This window comes from Achroia grisella, unplaced genomic scaffold (genome assembly GCF_030625045.1).
Source record: "Achroia grisella isolate CSIRO2021 unplaced genomic scaffold, CSIRO_AGI_Agris_v1 utg1062, whole genome shotgun sequence".
Lineage (NCBI taxonomy): Eukaryota > Metazoa > Arthropoda > Insecta > Lepidoptera > Pyralidae > Achroia > Achroia grisella.
The window spans coordinates 4,913,299-4,933,795 of NW_026712566.1; the positions used below are offsets into that span (position 1 = coordinate 4,913,299).

At 42.1% G+C, this 20,497-nt stretch overlaps 1 protein-coding gene across 1 annotated transcript; it reads left to right on the forward strand.

Annotated features, from left to right (window-relative positions):
* The first annotated feature begins 1,309 nt into the window (after window positions 1-1,309).
* Window positions 1,310-19,601, forward strand: LOC131854788 (rho GTPase-activating protein 4-like). The gene is made up of 14 exons (XM_059205951.1): window positions 1,310-1,351; window positions 2,326-2,599; window positions 11,424-11,607; window positions 11,695-11,873; window positions 11,962-12,158; window positions 12,241-12,369; window positions 12,447-13,170; window positions 13,244-13,368; window positions 13,726-14,266; window positions 14,798-14,957; window positions 17,617-17,659; window positions 18,058-18,269; window positions 18,720-18,774; window positions 18,817-19,601. Exons 1-14 carry the CDS (start codon window positions 1,310-1,312, stop codon window positions 19,021-19,023), a joined length of 3,072 nt encoding a protein of 1,023 aa, XP_059061934.1. The 3' UTR covers window positions 19,024-19,601.
* Window positions 19,602-20,497: the final 896 nt, after the last annotated feature.

Sequence of the window (20,497 nt, forward strand, 5' to 3'; positions counted from 1 at the left end):
CACCCACACCAGGGACGCCAACTGTAACAGAGTCTCCTCCGGGAATAGGGCGAAATATGATTTTTTTTCTTAGCCAGGTTGTACGTCATTGTACAGCCGCCAGCATCCGCGTCCATATAACTTGAACTGTGAATATTAGACATCTAATCCATACATCTATACATATAAATAAAATTGGAGTGTCTGTTTGCAATATTGAAATAACCGTTTTTTACTACACGCATATGAATAATATAAATACGGTACATACACCAAAATATTTTTTTTTTACAATTTTTGTCTGTCTGTTTGTTCCGGCTAATCTCTGAAATGGCTGGACCGATTTTGACGGGACTTTTTTGGCAGGTAGCTGACGTATAAGGAGTACTTTAATTTTAGAAAAATAAAGTATTTTCCACGCGGACGAAGTCGCGTGTACAGCTAGTAAACAATAAGAGTAATAAAAATGATGACTGTGCGGGTGTCGTACGTGGAAAGTGTTTAATAATATAATAGAAACTTTGAATATAAATCGTAGTATAATATAACGTAATTTAAAATTCAATCGATATCTTACTTTGATTATCTTAAACTGTTGGTGTTTTCCTTTTGGAAAAAATGTGTATATGATCAAAAGAAATAAATAATAATAATCATGTTTGCTGGAGGAATATTGCAATGTTTAATTTCTTTTAATTGAAATAAAAAAAATATTTTGAATGTATTGTACACTGATTTTAATAAGACGCTATGGAATGTTCTAGAAGAAGCGCAAAATGTATATAAAATAACGTTCGTTCGTTGTTCCTGACGTTCCAAATTTGAATTTTTATAATTTTATTTTACATTAAATGGCTATTTGCGATCACAAACAAATCATTTCGCTAGTTTGCAACCGATACGCTTTTTGTAGAAAGTGAGTGTTCAGAACTGTACACAATGGTTGTGGTCATATAGGTTGTATGTTTCTCAAAATTCAAAATATCTTTATTCGTGTAGGTCTATTACAGACTCTTATATGTCAAATATACCGTCAGTTCGGAATGATTTCGAGATGAGAAGAACTGACAAGAAACTCGGCTCGTATTCTTTTCAAATAAATGTTGTACATGTTTACTATAATACAGATACATTTAATTTCAAAATTATGTTCTTTTTTATAAAAAAATAAGTGAATTACAAGTATTATGCAAGACTTATGTTCTTCCGGTACAGTTACCATAACCGACCGGTTTTAGTTCGGCATTCATATTACAATCCACTTGGATCTAGCGAATATTGCTTTTTCAGACTTCTTGCATTTTACTTTTGGATTCCTGGTCCCGTGACAATGTGCCCGGTTGACCTGCATGCAGTTCCCCGTAAAGATCATGTTAGTTAAATCTTAGTGATTTCACCATAATGTGCTACCTGATCTGACTTCAAGCTCATCATCAGCTCATCCTCTATTATTATCGACTGGGTTTCTGTCCGTGTATATCGTTCATAATTTCTGTATCATCCAGTAGAAATAAAGTTGTCGGGAGGAGTCCTGTAGTGGCCAACCTTTTATGAAGATATATTATCAACACTATATGTCTTATCACTTCCACTTATTTAATCTTATTGTGTATTTATATTTGACCCTAATGAATTAGTGCTGGTTGGTAGTTTGTATTCCCACGTATCGACTAGAAAAATGTAAACTTACAAGGATTATTTAAAGGAGCAACACACAAGTTTCTTGCTCGTTCGTCTTGTGATGAGACAGCTTTCCGAATGAGCGGTAGATTAAAAAAATATTTTGTCACGACATATTTTTTTATTACTATTCAAAAGTGCTTAAATAGTAAATCATTTATTCAAATAAACTTATTATTTGAATTGATTTTCTATGATATGAATGATTTTCTATTCTAAACAAAAAAAATTATGTAATTTTTTGTTATTCAATTAAAATGGTCATGTCGTTATTTCTAGTATTCGCTATTATAATGAAGGCTAAATATAGATCGCTTTCCATAACACCTTAGCGGCAACCGATCGATCGATACACACCGAACCTTAAGTACTTTCGTCCTATAAGGTTTGCCTAATATCTTACCGTGTACCAAAGTGTGCGATCTTCGTCTTCCCTTATTATTTATATACTATGCGGATTGACTTAAAAATAAATCTTAAGTAAAAGTTTCACAATTAGTGTCATTATAATTCGAGTCGCAACTTATTAATTCCCTTGTTGCTTGCATGTAAACAAACCTATGATCTTGCTATTTCCCAGTAACGTTTTAGTTATTACTAAAACGTTATTTTTAGTGTCGGAGAACTATGATTGTGTGGTGATGGTGCGCGAGATGACGTGCGGAGTCGGGAAGGGTGCAACGTGCTGGTGGGGAGACGGCGACGGCGCGAGCGCGAGACGAGCCAAGGGGTGCATGTGTCGGGCGGCGGCGGGGGTGGGGCGGGGCGGGGCGCGGGGCTCCGGAGGCTGCGCGGAGGACCCGCGGCCGGCGCGCGCCGCCAGTTCAGTTCACCAGCCGACTGGACCGCCGGCGGCTGCGGGCCGCCTCAGCGATGTTCCATTGCATCGTGCAACCACGACATGACTGGGGAACTTCCGACCTCGCCAATGCACACCCCGGTACGCTCCCGTCACGTTACAACCCCGGCGGCCGCTCGCTGGCCGCGACTAGTTTTATTTTTGTTGTTCTTCTCCGTGATTCTCCATACTTTGGCTGCGTGGTGTACCGTTATGATCTATTAGTGGTCACAAAAACGTCGACACCTTGTTATATGCCAATAACTAATTATAACACCGCTAACCTGTACGTTGGCGCTCGTGATCTTTTTCTCGTTTCTCCGCGGACGTCACGTGTGTCGGTCGCCGGTGCATTTGTTTACACGAATCTTGTTTTAAATTTGTTAACGGTATGTGCCGCGGTATGGTCGAAATGTGTTAAGTGTGCAGCGGGATAGAGTAATGCGTGCTGTGCACCTGTGTAACAGTAGAGCCGAGTGTCGCAACGCCACTAGTAATTGCGGTGTAAACAAATTGTGTGTTGTGCTTTGTTGCGGCGCACAGCGCTGGAGTGCGGGCCGGTGTAGGGCGCCGCCGCAGGTGCGAGTGAGTAGGTCGTATGTAGTGCTAACTACATGCAACACAAAGCAAGTACTCGCAGGTAGCGAGGGGGCGCAGTCTCCACACGACGCAGCCGACGCACCGTCAGCTGCACTCAGCCGAGCGAAACACCCATCCCGTTCCTTTCACAGTTTTTGCATATTTTCTAAAATATCCCAGAGTATTTATTACACACAACACATGTTTTGAGGCAAAATATTTCCACGTTGGCCTCGCTGGTCTACAAACATTCGCACCGTTTACAAACATTCGTGAGTATGATTGTTTGTATCGGTCTGGGTGTTTTCTATATATTTCTATTGTATATTTAAGTAATGTGTTATTATTATTCCCACGATTTTGACATCAATTTATGAACTGGTTACCTACTCGTTGACTCATGCAGGCAAATCAAAGGGGCTGAACATTCGATGGGGTTGCATTGTTTTATTATAATATGTACTAGCGGCAACTTCCCTCGGAATTGAACACTGCATAATGTATGTATTGTATGCGTTGTTCAATGGTCCGATCATATGTACATTATGAACATATGCAGATGTGAGAACATATGCTAATCCTGAACGACCGTGACTGATTTGATACATCCAAACTATGTCATTTTTTTTTAAAAGTTGCACAGAGTTCTTCTCGACATACATACAAATTTTCTCACTGTATTGATGTATATTGGCACAAATAACATAATATATATTGGTATAACTCGGTGGTCCAAGTTATACCGTTGTCAGACAAGCTCTTTGTTGATTGATACGTTGTGTTGTCATCGTGGTTCCTTCAGTGAGCCAACGTTCTTTAGTTACTTGGAAGATAATTATTTTTTGTACAGAAAAGACGAACAGACATGTGTATAGCAAGTAAAATATTTAGGTAAAAACAAATGTTTCCCGGTGGAGAAATATGTATCCTACAGAAGGATATTATTTTTTTGTATTTTTTTCAATCGTTGTGTTACATTCTTAAAAATTTTATTCGATCCCATTTTTAAGAAAATATTCTATCACTTAAGGTCATCAGGGAATAATGTAGGATTCTGATCATTGGTTTCGGAACCTATTCAATGCTAACAAATAACCAAATCTTTCCTCGTAATAATGTTGGTACAGATGTCTATGTGGCTCTCTAACCTCAATCATCCTTGTATTATAACAGAATCCCGAAAGTCAAAATCTCGTATGTACTTCATATTGAAGACCAAGAATCTGGTGCCTGTACTAGGGTCTTCATACGGTTGGCATTCCTGTGTGTAGTCGCGATGACCGACGAGGCATGGCAGCTTTAATAGAGCCCTATATATTATTGTTATATATTATTTTATTACTATGTACATAAACCAGATTCATATATACTTTTATAATTGATCAATCAGTACTCTAAAAGAGATTGATCAATTTCCATGAATTTGTATCTATGTAACATTCGCCGATTCTAATAAGAAACAATCCGCAGACTCCCATTGCTCCCGTGTTAATCCCATTATAGGTCTTAATATGATTGATTTTGTCCCCAAATTATTATTTTAAATATTTTCTATGATATATAAAATATAACACAACACATAAAGCAGAAAAAGAGTCCGTACAGCGGACTCTTTTTCTGCTTTATGTGTTGTGTTATATTTTATAATGAGAAGTTAGAAGTTTGCTTTCGCCTTTAGTTAGCAGAGTTGTACACATGAAGCTTCATTCTCTCTACAATTTGCTGCTGACGGATTCTTGTCTTCCATCCAATCGATTTTCCGTCCAATTCAAACGGGGAACGAAATTACGTCTGAGCCGAGGTTCGAACTTCTAGCAGTGCCCTCAGACTAAAGTCGTATCCGTCAGGCGGGAGTTGGCCTTCAGCTGCTTCATAAGTCCTTCCTTTGGTTTGGAGTGCCATCTGCACTCGACCACTATCGTCCGGTGAAGCTGTAAAGGCCAGCTGCGGCCAGCAGCGTTAAAGTAATCCGACAAAAAAAAGGATTCTTGACATTTTTTGTCGTTGATAATTAATTAATCAATCGACTTAATTAACATGAATGCATAATGCATAATCTATAGTCATTATATATGCCAATAATTCCAATGACGTGTTTAATTTAATAATCAGAATGATATAAATATATTTAATATATAAAAATGTTCACGCCTGTATGCAGGCTGAATACACTGGGCGTTATATTTAATATTGTATACAACTATAAGTACTGTATTCTGCGAATAAATGATTTGATTTGAATCACCTTCATTTTCTTATCGTGGAATATTTATATCAGAAGGGTAAACAATATCATCCGGTATTTAAAGCATAAACTATAACAAACTGTGATTATCTAGTTACACTATTTATAATTTAACAACGAACAACTGAACAACTGTGTCAGACTGTGCCCATTAGCACAATAACAATTTAAATATGCATAGGAAGTATTATCGAAAAAAATATGTCTGTACTGGTGTTCTTATGGGACACAGTTACCTAGATACATCAAAATTATAATTGCAATTAAATTGCCTAGTAAGATAAACTCAATATTGTGCACTAAGCACTGCTGTGTTTAAAATGTGTCACTTCACTTTACATTTTCCTATTGTCATTTAGTATATAAGATCAATATATTTATGTACATATTGTCAGTCTATTATCATCTGTAATATACATCGTCTCTACCAACAACATAGTATTATTACCCCGCAACATTCTCGTATTGCTACTAGTTGTTCCGCGCGACTTCGTCCGCGTGGAATTTACCTTTATTTTTCTAAAATAAAAGTAGCCTAAGTTACTTCTTATTACATCAGCTACCTGCCAACAAAAGTTCCGTCAAAATCGGTCCAGCCATTGCAGAGATTAGCCGGAACAAACAGACAGACAAAAATTGTAAAAAATGTTATTTTAGTGTATGTACCGTATTTATATTCATATGCATGTAGTAAAAAACTGTTATTTCAATATTACAAACATACACTCCAATTTTATTTATATGTATAGATAGAACGACTGAACGAGAAATGAAAACTGTAAGGCAGGCTCGAATTATTATAGATTTTTAAATCCGTCAATATGTATGTAGCAGTTTATGTAATGAAGCTGGGAGATCATTTATTGTAATTCTGTGGTAACATAATATCCTGATAATTGTGACGCATGCTCGTTTCCAGAGATGTGTTTTGTTTGTTTGTGGCTTGGTCTGCGCTGTCACAGTTAAAACAATCTCATACCTACTCGGTGATATGTTAGTCATTCATAAACCGTAAACAAACAACACAGGGCATGCGAACCTGAACGGTCTGACCTATTTAATACCAACCACCACACCAACTGGTCTTTTTTATTTATCTGTCGCTTCCTTTGCAGCGGCATCCTTTTTTTATATCCTGTACATGTTTTCCTAAAGTTTTTTTATACTATCCTTATACTACTTATTGTATGTACATGTAATACTCTAATTAGAGGGAAAGGTGATTGTTAGTAATGTGGATTGATGTTCTTATTGCTAGCAATTACAATGTCAGGTCCTCCACGCGGTTCCCCTGGAAACCATCGTCATCAATTCCTGGTGAATTTGACACAATGGGCTAAATAACCTGACCTCATGTTCACCCTATCATCCTCCACTGATGCCCGTCCAGCGTAAATCGTTAGCCCAGGCGGGAGCATTATTTCATTGTGATCTACTAAAAAAAACCTAATCTACATCTATACATATAAATAAAATTGGAGTGTCTGTTTGTAATATTGAAATAAGCATTTCTTACTTACGTACATATGAATATAAATACGGTACATACACCAAAATAAGATTTTTTATGATTTTTGTCTGTCTGTCTGTCGGTCAGTTTGTTCTGGCTAATCTCTGAAATGGCTGGATCGATTTTGATGGGAATTTTACTGGGTGATGTTAAAGAAGTAATTTAAGCTACTTAGAAAAAATATTTTATTTTAGCAAAAAAAAAGTTAAATTCCACGCCTAGGAAGTCGCGGGTACAGCTAGTTATATATAAATATTTACACTACTTATTCTTATCACTTATTGTTGTTGTAAGGACTCCTGTTGCATACTCTAAAAATATTTGTCTATCATATGTACCTAATATTAATTTTGGGTAAATTTTCATAATGTAATCTTTTTCTGTTAAACATGTGTATTCCGTTATAACATGTATCACAGACTGCGGACACACCAAGTGCTGTAATGTAGCTTTTTTTCGAACTATTCCAATGCTGTTGGCCGTTACACTTTCACGGGAAGCTATGGCATTATTATTAGGACTCAACAAACAAAGGCAATTCGATTCATGTTACAATCTTTAACAATTTTCTTAGTATTTTATTATTTAACTTAGAATATTTATTGCTTTACACAATTACCTTATGTTTATCCTATTAGAATAGTCTGTTTTGATCCGTCATACTCGTGAACGGGTGCTGCTTGTGAACTGTGGGCTAATTATGTAACTTCGTTCGCAACGATTTTCGTATGTAACGTAGTGAAAATGACGTCAATAATGCGATCATATAGACGCCATTTGACGCTGTCAACTAGCATTGCAACGTAAACGCAACTTTACATATCGATAAAAATTATTTCTATCGAATGTCGATTTAGTAACCTCGTTGCAACGTCACGTAATCGCTATTTTGCCGAAATGACAGCGTGGAATTGAAACGGTTTTTACATTATGAGAAACAATTTAGAAGGTGTTTCTTTTGGTTACAATCTTTAAAATATCATCATTAGCAGCATTATTTATCTTGTTTTGGTAAATTTCAGTATTACATATATTTTTATTATATTAAATATTACGTAGAAAGTCGTGAAAAGGTTTTAAATTTATTAAAATGGGAAAATTGTCACGACTCACAACACGACATCAGTGTTGCCAATTCGATATTTTATTTTCGTCCCAAATCACATAGAATGTTGTATTAACTAGAGTAAATGTTTAATATAAAATTAGGGTTGATTATGATATTAATATAATTAAAAAACTATTTCAATGAATACGGTGCTCTGTGAACGGAATACAACGTTTATGATGCTCTGTGATTTGTTTAAAGTAAATAAATTTATTTGTTTAAAGTTTTTACAATTATGTACAAATTTAAAAAGATGTGCCCATATCATTTTAAATTTATATGGATACCTACGTACTTACCTAGGTATCTATAGCAGAAAAGAAAATTTAATTTGTAGGTTAGATTAATATTATTAATGATTATAAATAGTTTGTATAAAATATGCTTTTATATTCTAAATTATTAACCTTATTTTTTCATTAGAATAGAATAGACTTTCTTTATTTTATTTTATTAAATGTCTATTAATAAAATTAAAATAAAAGAACAAGTGAACGCTGCAGTATATTTTGTAATTTTTGAACGCAATAAAAATTGTTTCAAATCAACCAACTAGTGTAACAACCCAATAAATTAAAATGTATCCCTCTGAAGGTATAAGCTATCTAATGTACTGACTTTTTAAATTGGTCGGATTAACAATATTCCGCTGCAACTTCATAGTAGTGTTTTATCGATAGAAATGATTTATGTTGCGGTCATTCGACCTTACTTGATCGCATTTTTTAAATTGAAATGATTTCATATTGCATCACAACTTCAACAGAAACAATTTCATATCGTGTTACATAATTAGCCCACTGGTCTGTTCAAGTTACGAACACTAATTAGACTATTTGCTTTTGCAATGCTTGCTTGTGAGTATTTGGTGTACTGAAGAAATGGTATGTGTGAGCGTTATATGGACGCGGAGCGGTGGAAAATATACTTACGGCTGTACGGTGACATACCGTACAAAGGGTTTTATTTAAAAGAGTGTAATAAGGTTTCACACTTAATGTTTATGTCGACATACACTGCGGTCTTTGTTTTAAATCAGAGTGGCCCAGAGTTTGTCATCAGTGTTGTAGTGTAAACAATGTAAAAAACACAACTGACTAGTACTGACATGATCAGACTCTGTCTTACTGCTTGAATTAAAAAGAAATATATATTTATTCATTTACGTATGTATATAACTATAATATATATGTATTTATTTCGATAATTTAACATCCCCTCCAGAGGAACACATTATACAATTAAAACTTTGGCCGTATCAAATCGCGGCTGAAGTACTACATAATATATTTATAATACAAAAAAAAATGGGATAATAAAAACAGTAGAGAAACAAATAAATTTAATAAAAAAAAATTGCTAATTACGCGACTTCAATTAAGGAAACATATTTTGAAGCACGCTCTGTGCGTTCTATTGTGATACATGGGAACGCGCGGTGAGTTTATTAACTGCAGTAAGACGCAAAAAAACTATGTAATCGAGATTTACGATCTTATTCTATTGTAAGTCATACGAAGTAATTTAATTCAGAAATCATTTATTCATGTAGGACATTTTAGCCGTTGATGAACGTCAAATTTGTTACATTATAATTTTTTCCCTACCGTATACCTAATACACTAGAATACTAAAATAGAAGAAGATACTAAAATACTATCCATTTAGTAGAGTTGGAGATATGTTTCTTTGATGACGATCTCTTTCTCTCTCTGTTATCCTACTATTTAAAGATTTGTGGTGTCTGTGCTACATTATAAAATTTTATTAATTTAATAAATGCGAAAGTTTGTTAGTATGGATGCATGTTTGTTACTCTTTCACGCAAAAACTACACAACGGATTTTGATGAAACTTACAGTAACATAGCTTATACATCGAATAAGATATTATTATCATTATATAGTATAAAACAAAGTCGCTGTCGCTGTTTATCCGTCCCTATGTATGATTAAATCTTTAAAACATCGCAACGGATTATTATTATATTAAAGCAGTTATTTTAAATAGATAGAGCGACTCAAGAGAAAGGTTTATATATATAATACATGTACACCCGTGCGAAACCGGGGCGAGTAGCTAGTAGGCTATAATTTAAAAAAAATGTTACTTAAATTGGGCGATATATATAACGATAAATGTGATGCAGACGAAGTCGCGCAGGTCAGCTAGTCTTCTGTATTGCAATAAATGGTAGAGTATGTCCGCGGCGGCGGGGGGTGGCGAAGGTGCGGCGGGGGGGGCGCGGGGTGCCCCGGTGGCCGTGTCGGCCGGCGCGGCGCGGCGCGGCGGTGGTCTGCTGCTCCCCTCGCCGCATCACATCGGGACCACTTAACTAATAACGGACCACGGTGTATTGTTTTGATACGCTATCGCAGCTATAAAACGGTTTATATTATTACTTACTAGCAGGGCACGCGGTTTCACCCGCGTTCACGGATCGGGCTGAAATTTGGCATGCAGGTTGATGTTATGACGTAGGCATCCGCTAAAAAAGGATTTCGATTAATTCAAGGAGATAAAATAGGGAATTAAAGTTTGTATAAAACTTTGTCAATTTTAAACCGGCTGAGACTTTGCATGCATAAAGCTACTATGATTTTGAAAAAATTCTACCCCTAGGGGAATAATTTAATGTGAGCAAAGCCGCGGGCAAAAGCTAGTAAAAGGTAGCTTATGCATCAGAGTAACATAAAGGCTTTATGTTACTCTGGTGCATAAGCTATATTACTGTAAACTTTCATTAAAATCTGTGGTAGTAATTTTTGTGGGAAAGAGTAACAAATATCTATACATAGTCATAATATTTCGCGTTTATAAGATTACTACCTACTCGCCCCGGCTTCGTCCGGGTGTACATATATTATACATATAAACCTTCCTCTTGAATTACTCTATCTATTAAAAATCGCTTCAAAATCCGTTGCTTAGTTGTAAAGATTTAAGCATACATAGGGACGGACAGACAGCGACCGCGACTTTGTTTATGCTGTGTAGTGATTAAGATTAGATAGACTCGTACGTACTATGTACGGGAACGAGTACACAACTGTACGGGCAATTTCTATATAGGTAGCTGAAATAATTTAAGTTAGGACCTACTATTTTATTGTTATTTTAAACTTAAATTATTAAATGGAAATAGTAGGAAACTGAAGTATTCATGGGGATTGCATTACATCATTTAAAAAAATTGGACGGTGTTCGGGGATTGGGATCGAATTTCTTTTTGTCTCTTCGCAAATTGATAAACTTTTCAAAACTTTACTCAACTTCATTATATATAATGTTATCAGGTATCTCTGTATGTATGTAGGTCTGTATCGATCCATCGTGTCCATTAAAGCATGTAAAAATAAAAGCAATACTTTATGATGTTATATTTTGTTTGTTATGATTTTAATTCTAGTTTAATTTATAATTAGAAGTGACTGTAAGTACAATAGACTCGATCATTACCGTATTGTACCGTAACGCGTTGCAGACATCCGGCTGCAGCTGTCGGAGCAGACGCGCGTGCTGGAGGCGCGCGCGGAGGCGGCGGCGGGCGTGGCGGGCGAGCTGCACGACTACTGCCGCCGCCGCGCCGACCTCGAGCACGACTACTCGCGCGCGCTCGACAAGCTGGCGCGGGCGGCGCTGCAGCGGCACAAGGACCAGAGGCACAAGTACTGTATCCTCGTCGCATACCACGTCGATGTACGTAGACGACGCCGCGAGGTACGGACGCTAACGTGAGGTGTGTGCGGGCGCAGGCGGGAGCAGTGGCCGCTGACGGGCGCCTTCACGTGCTGGCAGGCGGCGCTGGACAACACGCGCGCCCTGTCGCGCGACCACGCCGCGCTGGCCGAGCTGTACGGCGGGCCGCTCGCCGCGCGCCTGCAGCGAGCCGCCGACGACGCGCTGCGGCTGCACCGCAAGTGTCGCGACATCGGTGAGTCGGGTCAGGTGCGGCGCTCGGCCTAGTGGTCGCGGTGGCGGTGACGGCACGACGGCCGAGCGCTCAACGTGTGCGTGTGCAGTGGCCGAGCGGCACGAGGAGCTGGGCGCCGCGCTGGCGGAGGCGGGCGCCGCGGGCAAGGCGCACGCCGCCGCCGCCGCCGACTGGCGCGCCGCCGCCGCCAAGCTGCGCGCGGCGCACGACCAGCGCGCGCGCCTCGCCGCCGCACACACGCCGCGCACCAAGAAGCTCAAGGCGCTCGACAAGGAGCTCGACAAGGTATCCGCCACCTCCACTCTCCTTTCGAGATCCAATACTTACATATTATATTTGTACTCTATGGATTTTGTTACGTTTCTAGCGACGAGCTCGACACAGCGAAGCTCGGGCCCGCGCGCTCAAGACGCGAGCGGATTACATTCTCAGTCTAGAGGCGGCGAACGCGACGCTCCAGAGGTACTATCTGGACGACATAACGGAGATAATGCTGGTGAGTGAGCATCCGGGGCGGGGACGGGAGGAGGCTCGGCGAGGGTCCCGGACTGACGGGCGGTGTTGCGTGCGCAGTGCTCGGAGGTGGGGTTCGAGGCGGTGGTGGGGCGCGCGGTGCGGGCGGCGGCGGCGGGGGAGGGGGCGCGCGCGCGGGCGGCGGGCGCGGCGGCGGGCGCGCTGCTGGCGGCGGCGGACGCGCTGGACGCGCTGGCCGACCGCCGCCGCGTGCTGGACGCGCACGCCGCCGCGTTCGCGCCGCCCCGCCCGCTGCCCTACCAGGGCGCGCCGCCCGCCCAGGAGGACGCCGAGCTGCGCGAACTGCTGGGCGGCGCCGACCGCGGGCCCGACCCGGCCGCCGCCGCCGCGCACGAGGAGCTCGCGCAGCGCCTCCGCCAGCTGGAGGAGGGCGCGCGGCGGCTGCGCGCCGAGTGCCGCGAGAGCGCCAAGACGCTGGACGCGGCCGAGGCCGAGCTGGTGCGGCAGATGGAGGGCGGGGACGCCGCCTGGGAGGCCGCCGCCGACGAGCCGGAGGCGCCGCGCCGCGACCAGGAGGACTACTACCTGCACAAGTTCCGCGCCTACGTGGCCAGCGCCGGCCGCCTGGCGCGGCTCGAGAGCAAGGCGGCGGCGGCGCGCGCGCGGCTGCTGCCGGCCGGCGCCGCGCCCCCCGCGCCCCCCGCACCCCCCGCCGACGCGCCCCGCCGCGCCGCGCGCCCCCGCCGCGGCCAGTTCGCGGCGCCGCTCGACCTGCGGCTGCCGCTCGTGCTCACCTCCTGCGTGCGCGTCATCGCTACCTACGGTGAGTACGCCCCGCCCCCGACCCCGCCCCCGCCCCCGCCCCGACACCCACTCACGGCCGCGTTCGCTTGCAGGGCTGCACCACCAGGGCATCTTCCGCGTGTCGGGCTCGCAGGTGGAGATGCAGGCGCTGCGGGCCGCCTTCGAGCGCGGCGAGGACCCGCTGGCGCACGTGCGGGACGCGTCCGACATCAACTCGGTAACGTTTATTTATTGTGTCGCTCGTGCAGCACTCGAGCGCACTCGGTGAGTCGTGCGACGGATACGTGTAGCCGCCTCAATAATTATTATTTAAGATCATGTATATGTATATATTTGTATAAATTCACTATTTGTTACTGTACTGTTATTTGTGAAAGCCTGTCAGTGGCTTAGTATAACGTTTATATTGATTTTATTTAGGCATAGTCAGCCTCGGTTTTCTTTTAATAAATAAATAAATAAGTATGGTCGAATCGCCTGTCACTCTCGTAGTCGAGCGCTCGGAAGGACTGATTCGTTTTAATTTATGAAGAGAATAGTGAGGTTGTAGCCGTGCGCGTGCGGGCCGTTGCAGGTGTGCGGGTTGCTGAAGCTGTACCTGCGCGAGGTGCGGCCGCCGCTGCTGTCGCCGCAGCTGCAGGAGCCCCTGCTGCGCGTGGCGGCGCTGCAGTCGGACGCGGAGTTCGTGCGGCGACTGCGCGAGACGCTGGAGACGCTGCCGCAGCCCGCGCTGCTGGTGCTGCGCTACCTGTTCGCGTTCCTGGCGCACCTGGCGGAGCACAGCCACCGCAACATGATGGACGCGTGGAACCTGGCCATCTGCCTCGGGCCCACGCTGCTGGCCGCGTGGGGCGAGGGCGGCGCGCAGGTGGCGGCGCAGAACCTCGTCAACGAGCTCGTCAAGCGCACCATCCTGCACCACGAGCAGGTGTTCCCGCAGGACGTGGCGCCGCACGCGCTCTACTCGCCGCCCGCCCCCTCGCCCCCCGCCTCCCGCCCCGCCACCCCCTCCACCCCCGCCACCCCCGCCGCCCCCACCACCCCCGCCGCCCCCGCCGCCGCCGCCGAGTCAGCAGACCAGGTCGACCTCTCGCTCTACGACGACGACGACGACGGTGAGTCGCGCGCGATCATTGCGCACTTTATAAATCGATAAACCATAAATAAAATACGGAAATAGACGACAACAGATATTGGTCTAATATGTAATATATTATAGACAGAGATTTTGACCGGATTGTTAGAAGGCAGCTCGCTCCTAACATTGGTTTAACAAGGGATGTAACGCAGCAAAATTACAAGGTACAACGACAACACTATAATGTGGCTAATAACAGCAACGCGCCAGAAATACTGCGGGCGTTACAAATTGCTATGTATATATCGACGAGAGAGATGCCTACTGTGGCAAAGATTTTTCTAACACATAGGAATATGACTCGATTAAATATACGTAGAAAACATTGTGATCCTGTCAAAATTTTAAATATCCAGACGTGATGCGACGGGTCATGGGGGTCCCTATAAATATGGTTGAGCGCAGTGATGACTGACTCACCCGTGAACTCTCTGCTCTGATGACTGATTTATTTTCTTACGATTATTTGTTTACTTACGTTAAATTTGCTATTTGGCAGTTTATTATTAAACGTGTAAAGCCGAACAACAGTTATTTAAAAGGGCAACACGCAAGTTTAAATCACGTTCTTCTCGTAACGATGTTTTCCGTTCTCAATTTGCAGATGAAACTAGTGAAGACGGCGAGAGTGGGGAGTGGTGCGAGCCCAACGGCACGGACCACTACAGGTCCGTATACCACCAACTTACACTGTTTTTTTATACTACGATGGTGGAAACAAGCATATGGTCCATCTGATAGTATATGGTTATACTCCATAGGGTTAACGCCTGAAACATGTTTTATTAGTGTGGGATTGTAATAGTAGTGGTAGTACCTGGCCGGGCGCTATATTACGACTATAGCAGAAGACAAATGAACCACAGCTAACATAAAGGATGCCTTTTTAATTATAGTCTGCTTTTTAATCCCGGAGACTAAATTGACAGATGTAAATGTAAAATTTTCTAATAATGTTACCAGCTGTAGCGGAGTAGTGGTGTACCTGCGATACCGATTTGATTAATCGGAAACTTTTATTTTAACATATTAGTTTTAAAGTTTTACATGACGTTTCCACAACAGCATTTTAAAATGTACGTGCATCTACTAGTGTTTCCATTACTGTCGTCGTGTTATACAACATAAAAATACATTTTTGTCGTTTCCGTACAAATAGTAATTTTTACTGTATTAACATTTTTTTTTCTTTCAAACAGCAAAATATTTTAAATGTGATATATGACACAAACAAATGACCTTTTTATAAAAGGTCATTTGTTTTATCAAAAGGCAGTTAATCGTTATTTTAGTGAAAAATATAATCCTATTTTGATACAATAATCATATACCTGTAATTTCTTAATTTCGTGTAAATGCGTTTTATATAAATACTCACACATTATTTCCGAATAACCTATAAAAATTGGTAATTAATATTAATTTCCGATCGTGCCACAACCCTATTTAAAAAAATGCAAAAACCTGGCAACATCGCAAACGTCAAATTTTTCTCTGGGATTAAAAAACAGATGTTAGTTGATATATAAGTGTTCAGTATTGTAAATTGTCTGCTGATTGTGTTAACGCTGCTTTTAGTTTGATTTGGCAGAAGTGGAGTTTTGTATTTAATTTTAAGTAAAACGACGTCGTCTCTACTGTTGTATTGTGGCACAACTGCACCTATGTTCCCATGTAGACCACTGTCTATATGCGGCTATTGAGATATTGAAAAGTAATTTTTTTTCTCCTTCATTTAAGTTATGGGACACAGTCACCTAGATACATCAAAATAATAATTGCATTTAATAATGTCTAGTAAGACAAATTCAATATTGTCTACTAGGCACTGCTGTATCTAAACTGTGTCACCCCACCTTACATTTTCCTACTTTTATTTAGTATATAAGATCATTATTTCTATGTATACATTGTCAGTTTATCATCATCAGTAATATACATCGTCTCGACCAGCAACATCGTATTATTCACCTGCAACAGTGGTGACCCCGACGTGATCTGGCCGACGTGGTCGAGACGATACCTGGGAAGACGACGAGATCAAACAAGAGATCTCTGTCTGACGGCATCCTGCGCACCACCAACGATTGCACATTTCCACCGGCTTCCCAGAAGCGGGTCTCACCGGCTCGGAAATTCAAGAGGCATAAAAGTCGTTGGCAATACTGCGCAACAAGGATCCTGCCGTGCTACTGACCCCCAGTAAACACAACTGCCTGCTGGATATAATCTCTGGACGAAAAATTGAAACTGGAAAAATAAAGCAAAAATGCTGTCTACAAAAGTACAACCAACAGTCACCGCCGACGTCATTGCACACCTGTCGTCACTAATTGCGACACTGCGATCAGAAATTGCTGATATACGCGAAAAGCGCTCGCCACACACAAACAGACGCAGCAACTACCGATCTAGGTCAAATTCGCACCTACGGTCATTGCGTAGTCAGAAAAATGAGTATTATTTATATTATATCATCGCAAATATAAAGAAAAGGCATACAAATGTGACATGCCGCGCTCCTATAGACAACCGTCGGAAAACTAGATTCGACGCAGAATAAGACGGAACGCTATGCTGTTCATCCGTCTAACCGCCTAGCTATAACCGACTCTAACAGTGGCTATAGAATTTTGGTGGACACCGGAGCAAAAATCTCGATGAATAAAAAACAAGCACAGACCAAAGAGAGCGCTAGCGAAATCAAACTATTCGCCGCAAACAATTAATATGAGCAAATGAGAGTTCTTCACAAATGAATGTTAGATTTTCTTGGTTATCATATAACGAGCCAAGGGATGAAACCAACGCAAGAAAAATGGCAAGCAATCGACGAGTACCCTAAACCCACGACAGTCGAAGATTTACGTCGTTATTTGGGTATAATGAATTTTTATTGTTACTAAAGTGGATAACGTCTTAAATTTTACAGTTAACTTTTATAATTTTTTTTTGTGTGTAATATATATACTTTTTTTCTCTCAAGGGGGAATATCTATGGGACACAGTCACCTAGATACATCAAAATAATAATTGCATTTAATAATGTCTAGTAAGACAAATTCAATATTGTCTACTAGGCACTGCTGTATCTAAACTGTGTCACCCCACCTTACATTTTCCTACTTTTATTTAGTATATAAGATCATTATTTCTATGTACACATTGTCAGTTTATCATCATCTGTAATATACATCGTCTCGACCAGCAACATCGTATTATTCACCCGCAACATAAGTCAAAGTGGACTTAAATGTTTATGTATGGAGAGATCCGTGTTGAGTATTACACAGTATTATTAATTATTTAATATAATGCATGTTTCAGAGCGGGCAGTGTGGAGCGACAGCAGCCGTCGGTCTCCTCGCAGGTGATAAGATTATTTAACTTAGCAACGTGTTTTTTGCATTATTTAAGTAATTCGTATATCGTATGGGCTAAATATAGATGATATTATGTTGCATGTAACAGTTATTAATTTTGTAATTGCTTAGTTTGTTGTCATAATTAGTACTTAAACTTCTAGTGTTATTATTATTATTATCGTTATTAATGCTCAAAATTGTATAAACTTTTGTATTTTCCAAAAAATGGGTTCTAAACATTTTAGTTGTCGAATAAGCGAATATTGTTATAGAATAATAATGCACCTAAACTCGATGGTTAGTTTTAATTTATAATCGTCGGATGAGACGTTAACCCTCTCGAGTTAAAGTTTGCATTTGATCGTCGGCGAAAGGTTTCAATGAACAAACAACGTGGTCGCAGGTTGCGAGTCCGGAGGCGGTTGCGGCGGAGGAGCAGGAGGAGGAGTCGGAGGAGGAGGAAGAGGACGAGGATGAGGAGGAGCAGCAGCAGCAGGAGGAGGAGGGCGGCGCGCGGGACGCCGCACCCGACCTGGTGCTGGGGCTCCCGGCGCGGACCGCGGACACGGCCGACACCTTCCTACACAACACACACACGCTGAGGAAGAGGCACAGGTACACCATACACGTCACTACACCGTACACGTCATAAACCTGATGACGACAATGATTCTTTTTGAGAAAATTACTATTATTTGTCTCTGGATCGATTTCGTCAATTCAAATTAAAAAATTATATATTCAGTTAGGATATTGTAGTCGCTTATGAACGTCAAATTTTTTTAATTATATATTTTTTTGTTTTTATGCAGTTCAGTATACAGATCCAATTTAAAAGGACTCGCAAGAAACTCAATTGAACTACTTATTTTTTTTAATAGTCAGTCGGTTTACAATGTATATCTTAATAAGTTATGACTTTCATATTTCAATGACGACAACGCCTCCATTGATATTTGCGTCTCTAGATTCTGCAATAGGAATATCTTTCACATGGAGCAGTAGTATATTTATCAATTATATAATGGTATCGTCGAATATTTATAGCATCTTCGTCGTGTGCAGGTCCGCGGAGGCGAGGGAGGCCCCGGCCGCGGCGGAGGCGGCGGGCGGCGCGGGGGCGGGGGCAGGGGCGGGGCCGGGGGCGGGGCCGGGGGCGGGGGGCGGCGCGGAGGGCGGGCCGGGCAGCCCGGTGCCGGCCCGCAACACGATGCGCGTGGCCGCCAAGTTCGCCGACCTCACGCTCACCGGCGGCTCCAAGCCCGCGCTGCTGCGCCGCCCCACGCCGCACCCCCACCGCCCCGCCGCCCCCGCCGCCGCCCCCGCCCCCGCCCCCGCCCCCGCCGCCGCCCTCGACGACTCCGTCTAGTCGCGCGCCGCCCCGACGACAGCTGCGTTGAAACTATTTTTGTCGCGCGACTTGGTCCGCCGCCGACGGCTCCGGCGAACGAGTCGACGCGATCCGAACCGACGCACGACACTTGTCCGTCGTTCGACTGTTCGATCGATCGACGCCGGCCCGGCGAGTGCCGCCCGAACTGAGATTCTATATACATAATGAATACTCTGTGGTTTTATATTCTATATACTGTATAAATACTATTATAGACGTGTTATTTTTATACGTGACGTAGTTCGCCGCGACGAGACGCAACAGCACAATAAATAAAATATATATAGACATATTGTAGCCGCGGCCCGCTACCGTCCCGCTACCGTCCCGCCGCTGGACTTGAATCTCCCGGAACGATTCGGTTCCCGACACCGTCGTACGATTTTAGTATAAAGTTTTTCTTTCTCGATGTATTTCCATTATATTTCTAAAATATGAGCCTGTTCTGGCATTAATTTGATCTGATGACGTTGCATTGCGTGGATTCGCATTACTTTAGGTATAGTTTTAAATAGTGTAACAAATACAACATGCGTAACATTAATTCAGAATTCATAAAATTCTATTAGTGTCCACATGTACTAAAACCGTAGCCAACATTACTTGACCAGGTGATGATATTGAGCCATTAGCAAAATGTGTTGAAATTCGACTTGATTCTTGAACCTCCTCTCTCTGCACATTTTCTTGCTCTCTGTGCTCGGATTCATTCGTTTGATTTAGTTCCATATTAGACGATGAACTCGAATTTCCCTCAGGGTGCAGTAAAGAGTGATGTCGCCGTCCGCAACGCCTACAAGTGGTACGTCTCTTACATCGGCTCACTGGATGATTACTTCCAAAACAGTTGAAGCATAATTTATTTTTCTGAATAAATTCATGACGACTTTCATAACTCTCATTACAAAACTTTTCACATTGGAATAATAGATGACTTTCTTTACAAAAGGAACAGGAGATTGCGGTGACACTAAAAACTTTTGGTCTCTCTACTTTATCATCATTTCTCTCGCTATTATGAAGACATTCCATAGCCAAAAACCTGCATTCTAGGAATTTATTGAATTCCTCTAACGTTGGTAATATGTCTGAGTGGTCACTGATTGATCAGTACGATCATTTACTTGATTTACTTGATATAAAGAAACTACAAGTTTTTGAATCGTTTAATGTTCACAACGTTTTTTCCAGAGAGAGATTTTGACAATGACGCAGAAAACAATGACAACACTTTTAGTGTTGCCAACCTTGTCTCCATTTTAGGCGTGAACATCCTCCGGCCATTGAAAGAGTTAACTTTCAATTTCTTCAGTGTCTTCCACAGGTAATTTTACAATGTAACGAACGGCTCGCCGTATCGTTCCTCTCGCAGTGTAGATATCCACCACTCGACAAATGTTATCTGCACCATGATGCAGCTTCGTTACACGACCCAGCCGCCAGCTCTGGG

Coding starts and splice junctions, on each gene's coding strand:
- LOC131854788 (XM_059205951.1), top strand. CDS start 1,310: ATGTGCCCGGTTGACCTGCATGCAGTTCCCCGTAAAGATCAT. Junction 11,608..11,694: donor CACAAGGACCAGAGGCACAA/GTACTGTATCCT, acceptor GTGCGGGCGCAG/GCGGGAGCAGTGGCCGCTGA. Junction 14,958..17,616: donor AACGGCACGGACCACTACAG/GTCCGTATACCA, acceptor TGCATGTTTCAG/AGCGGGCAGTGTGGAGCGAC.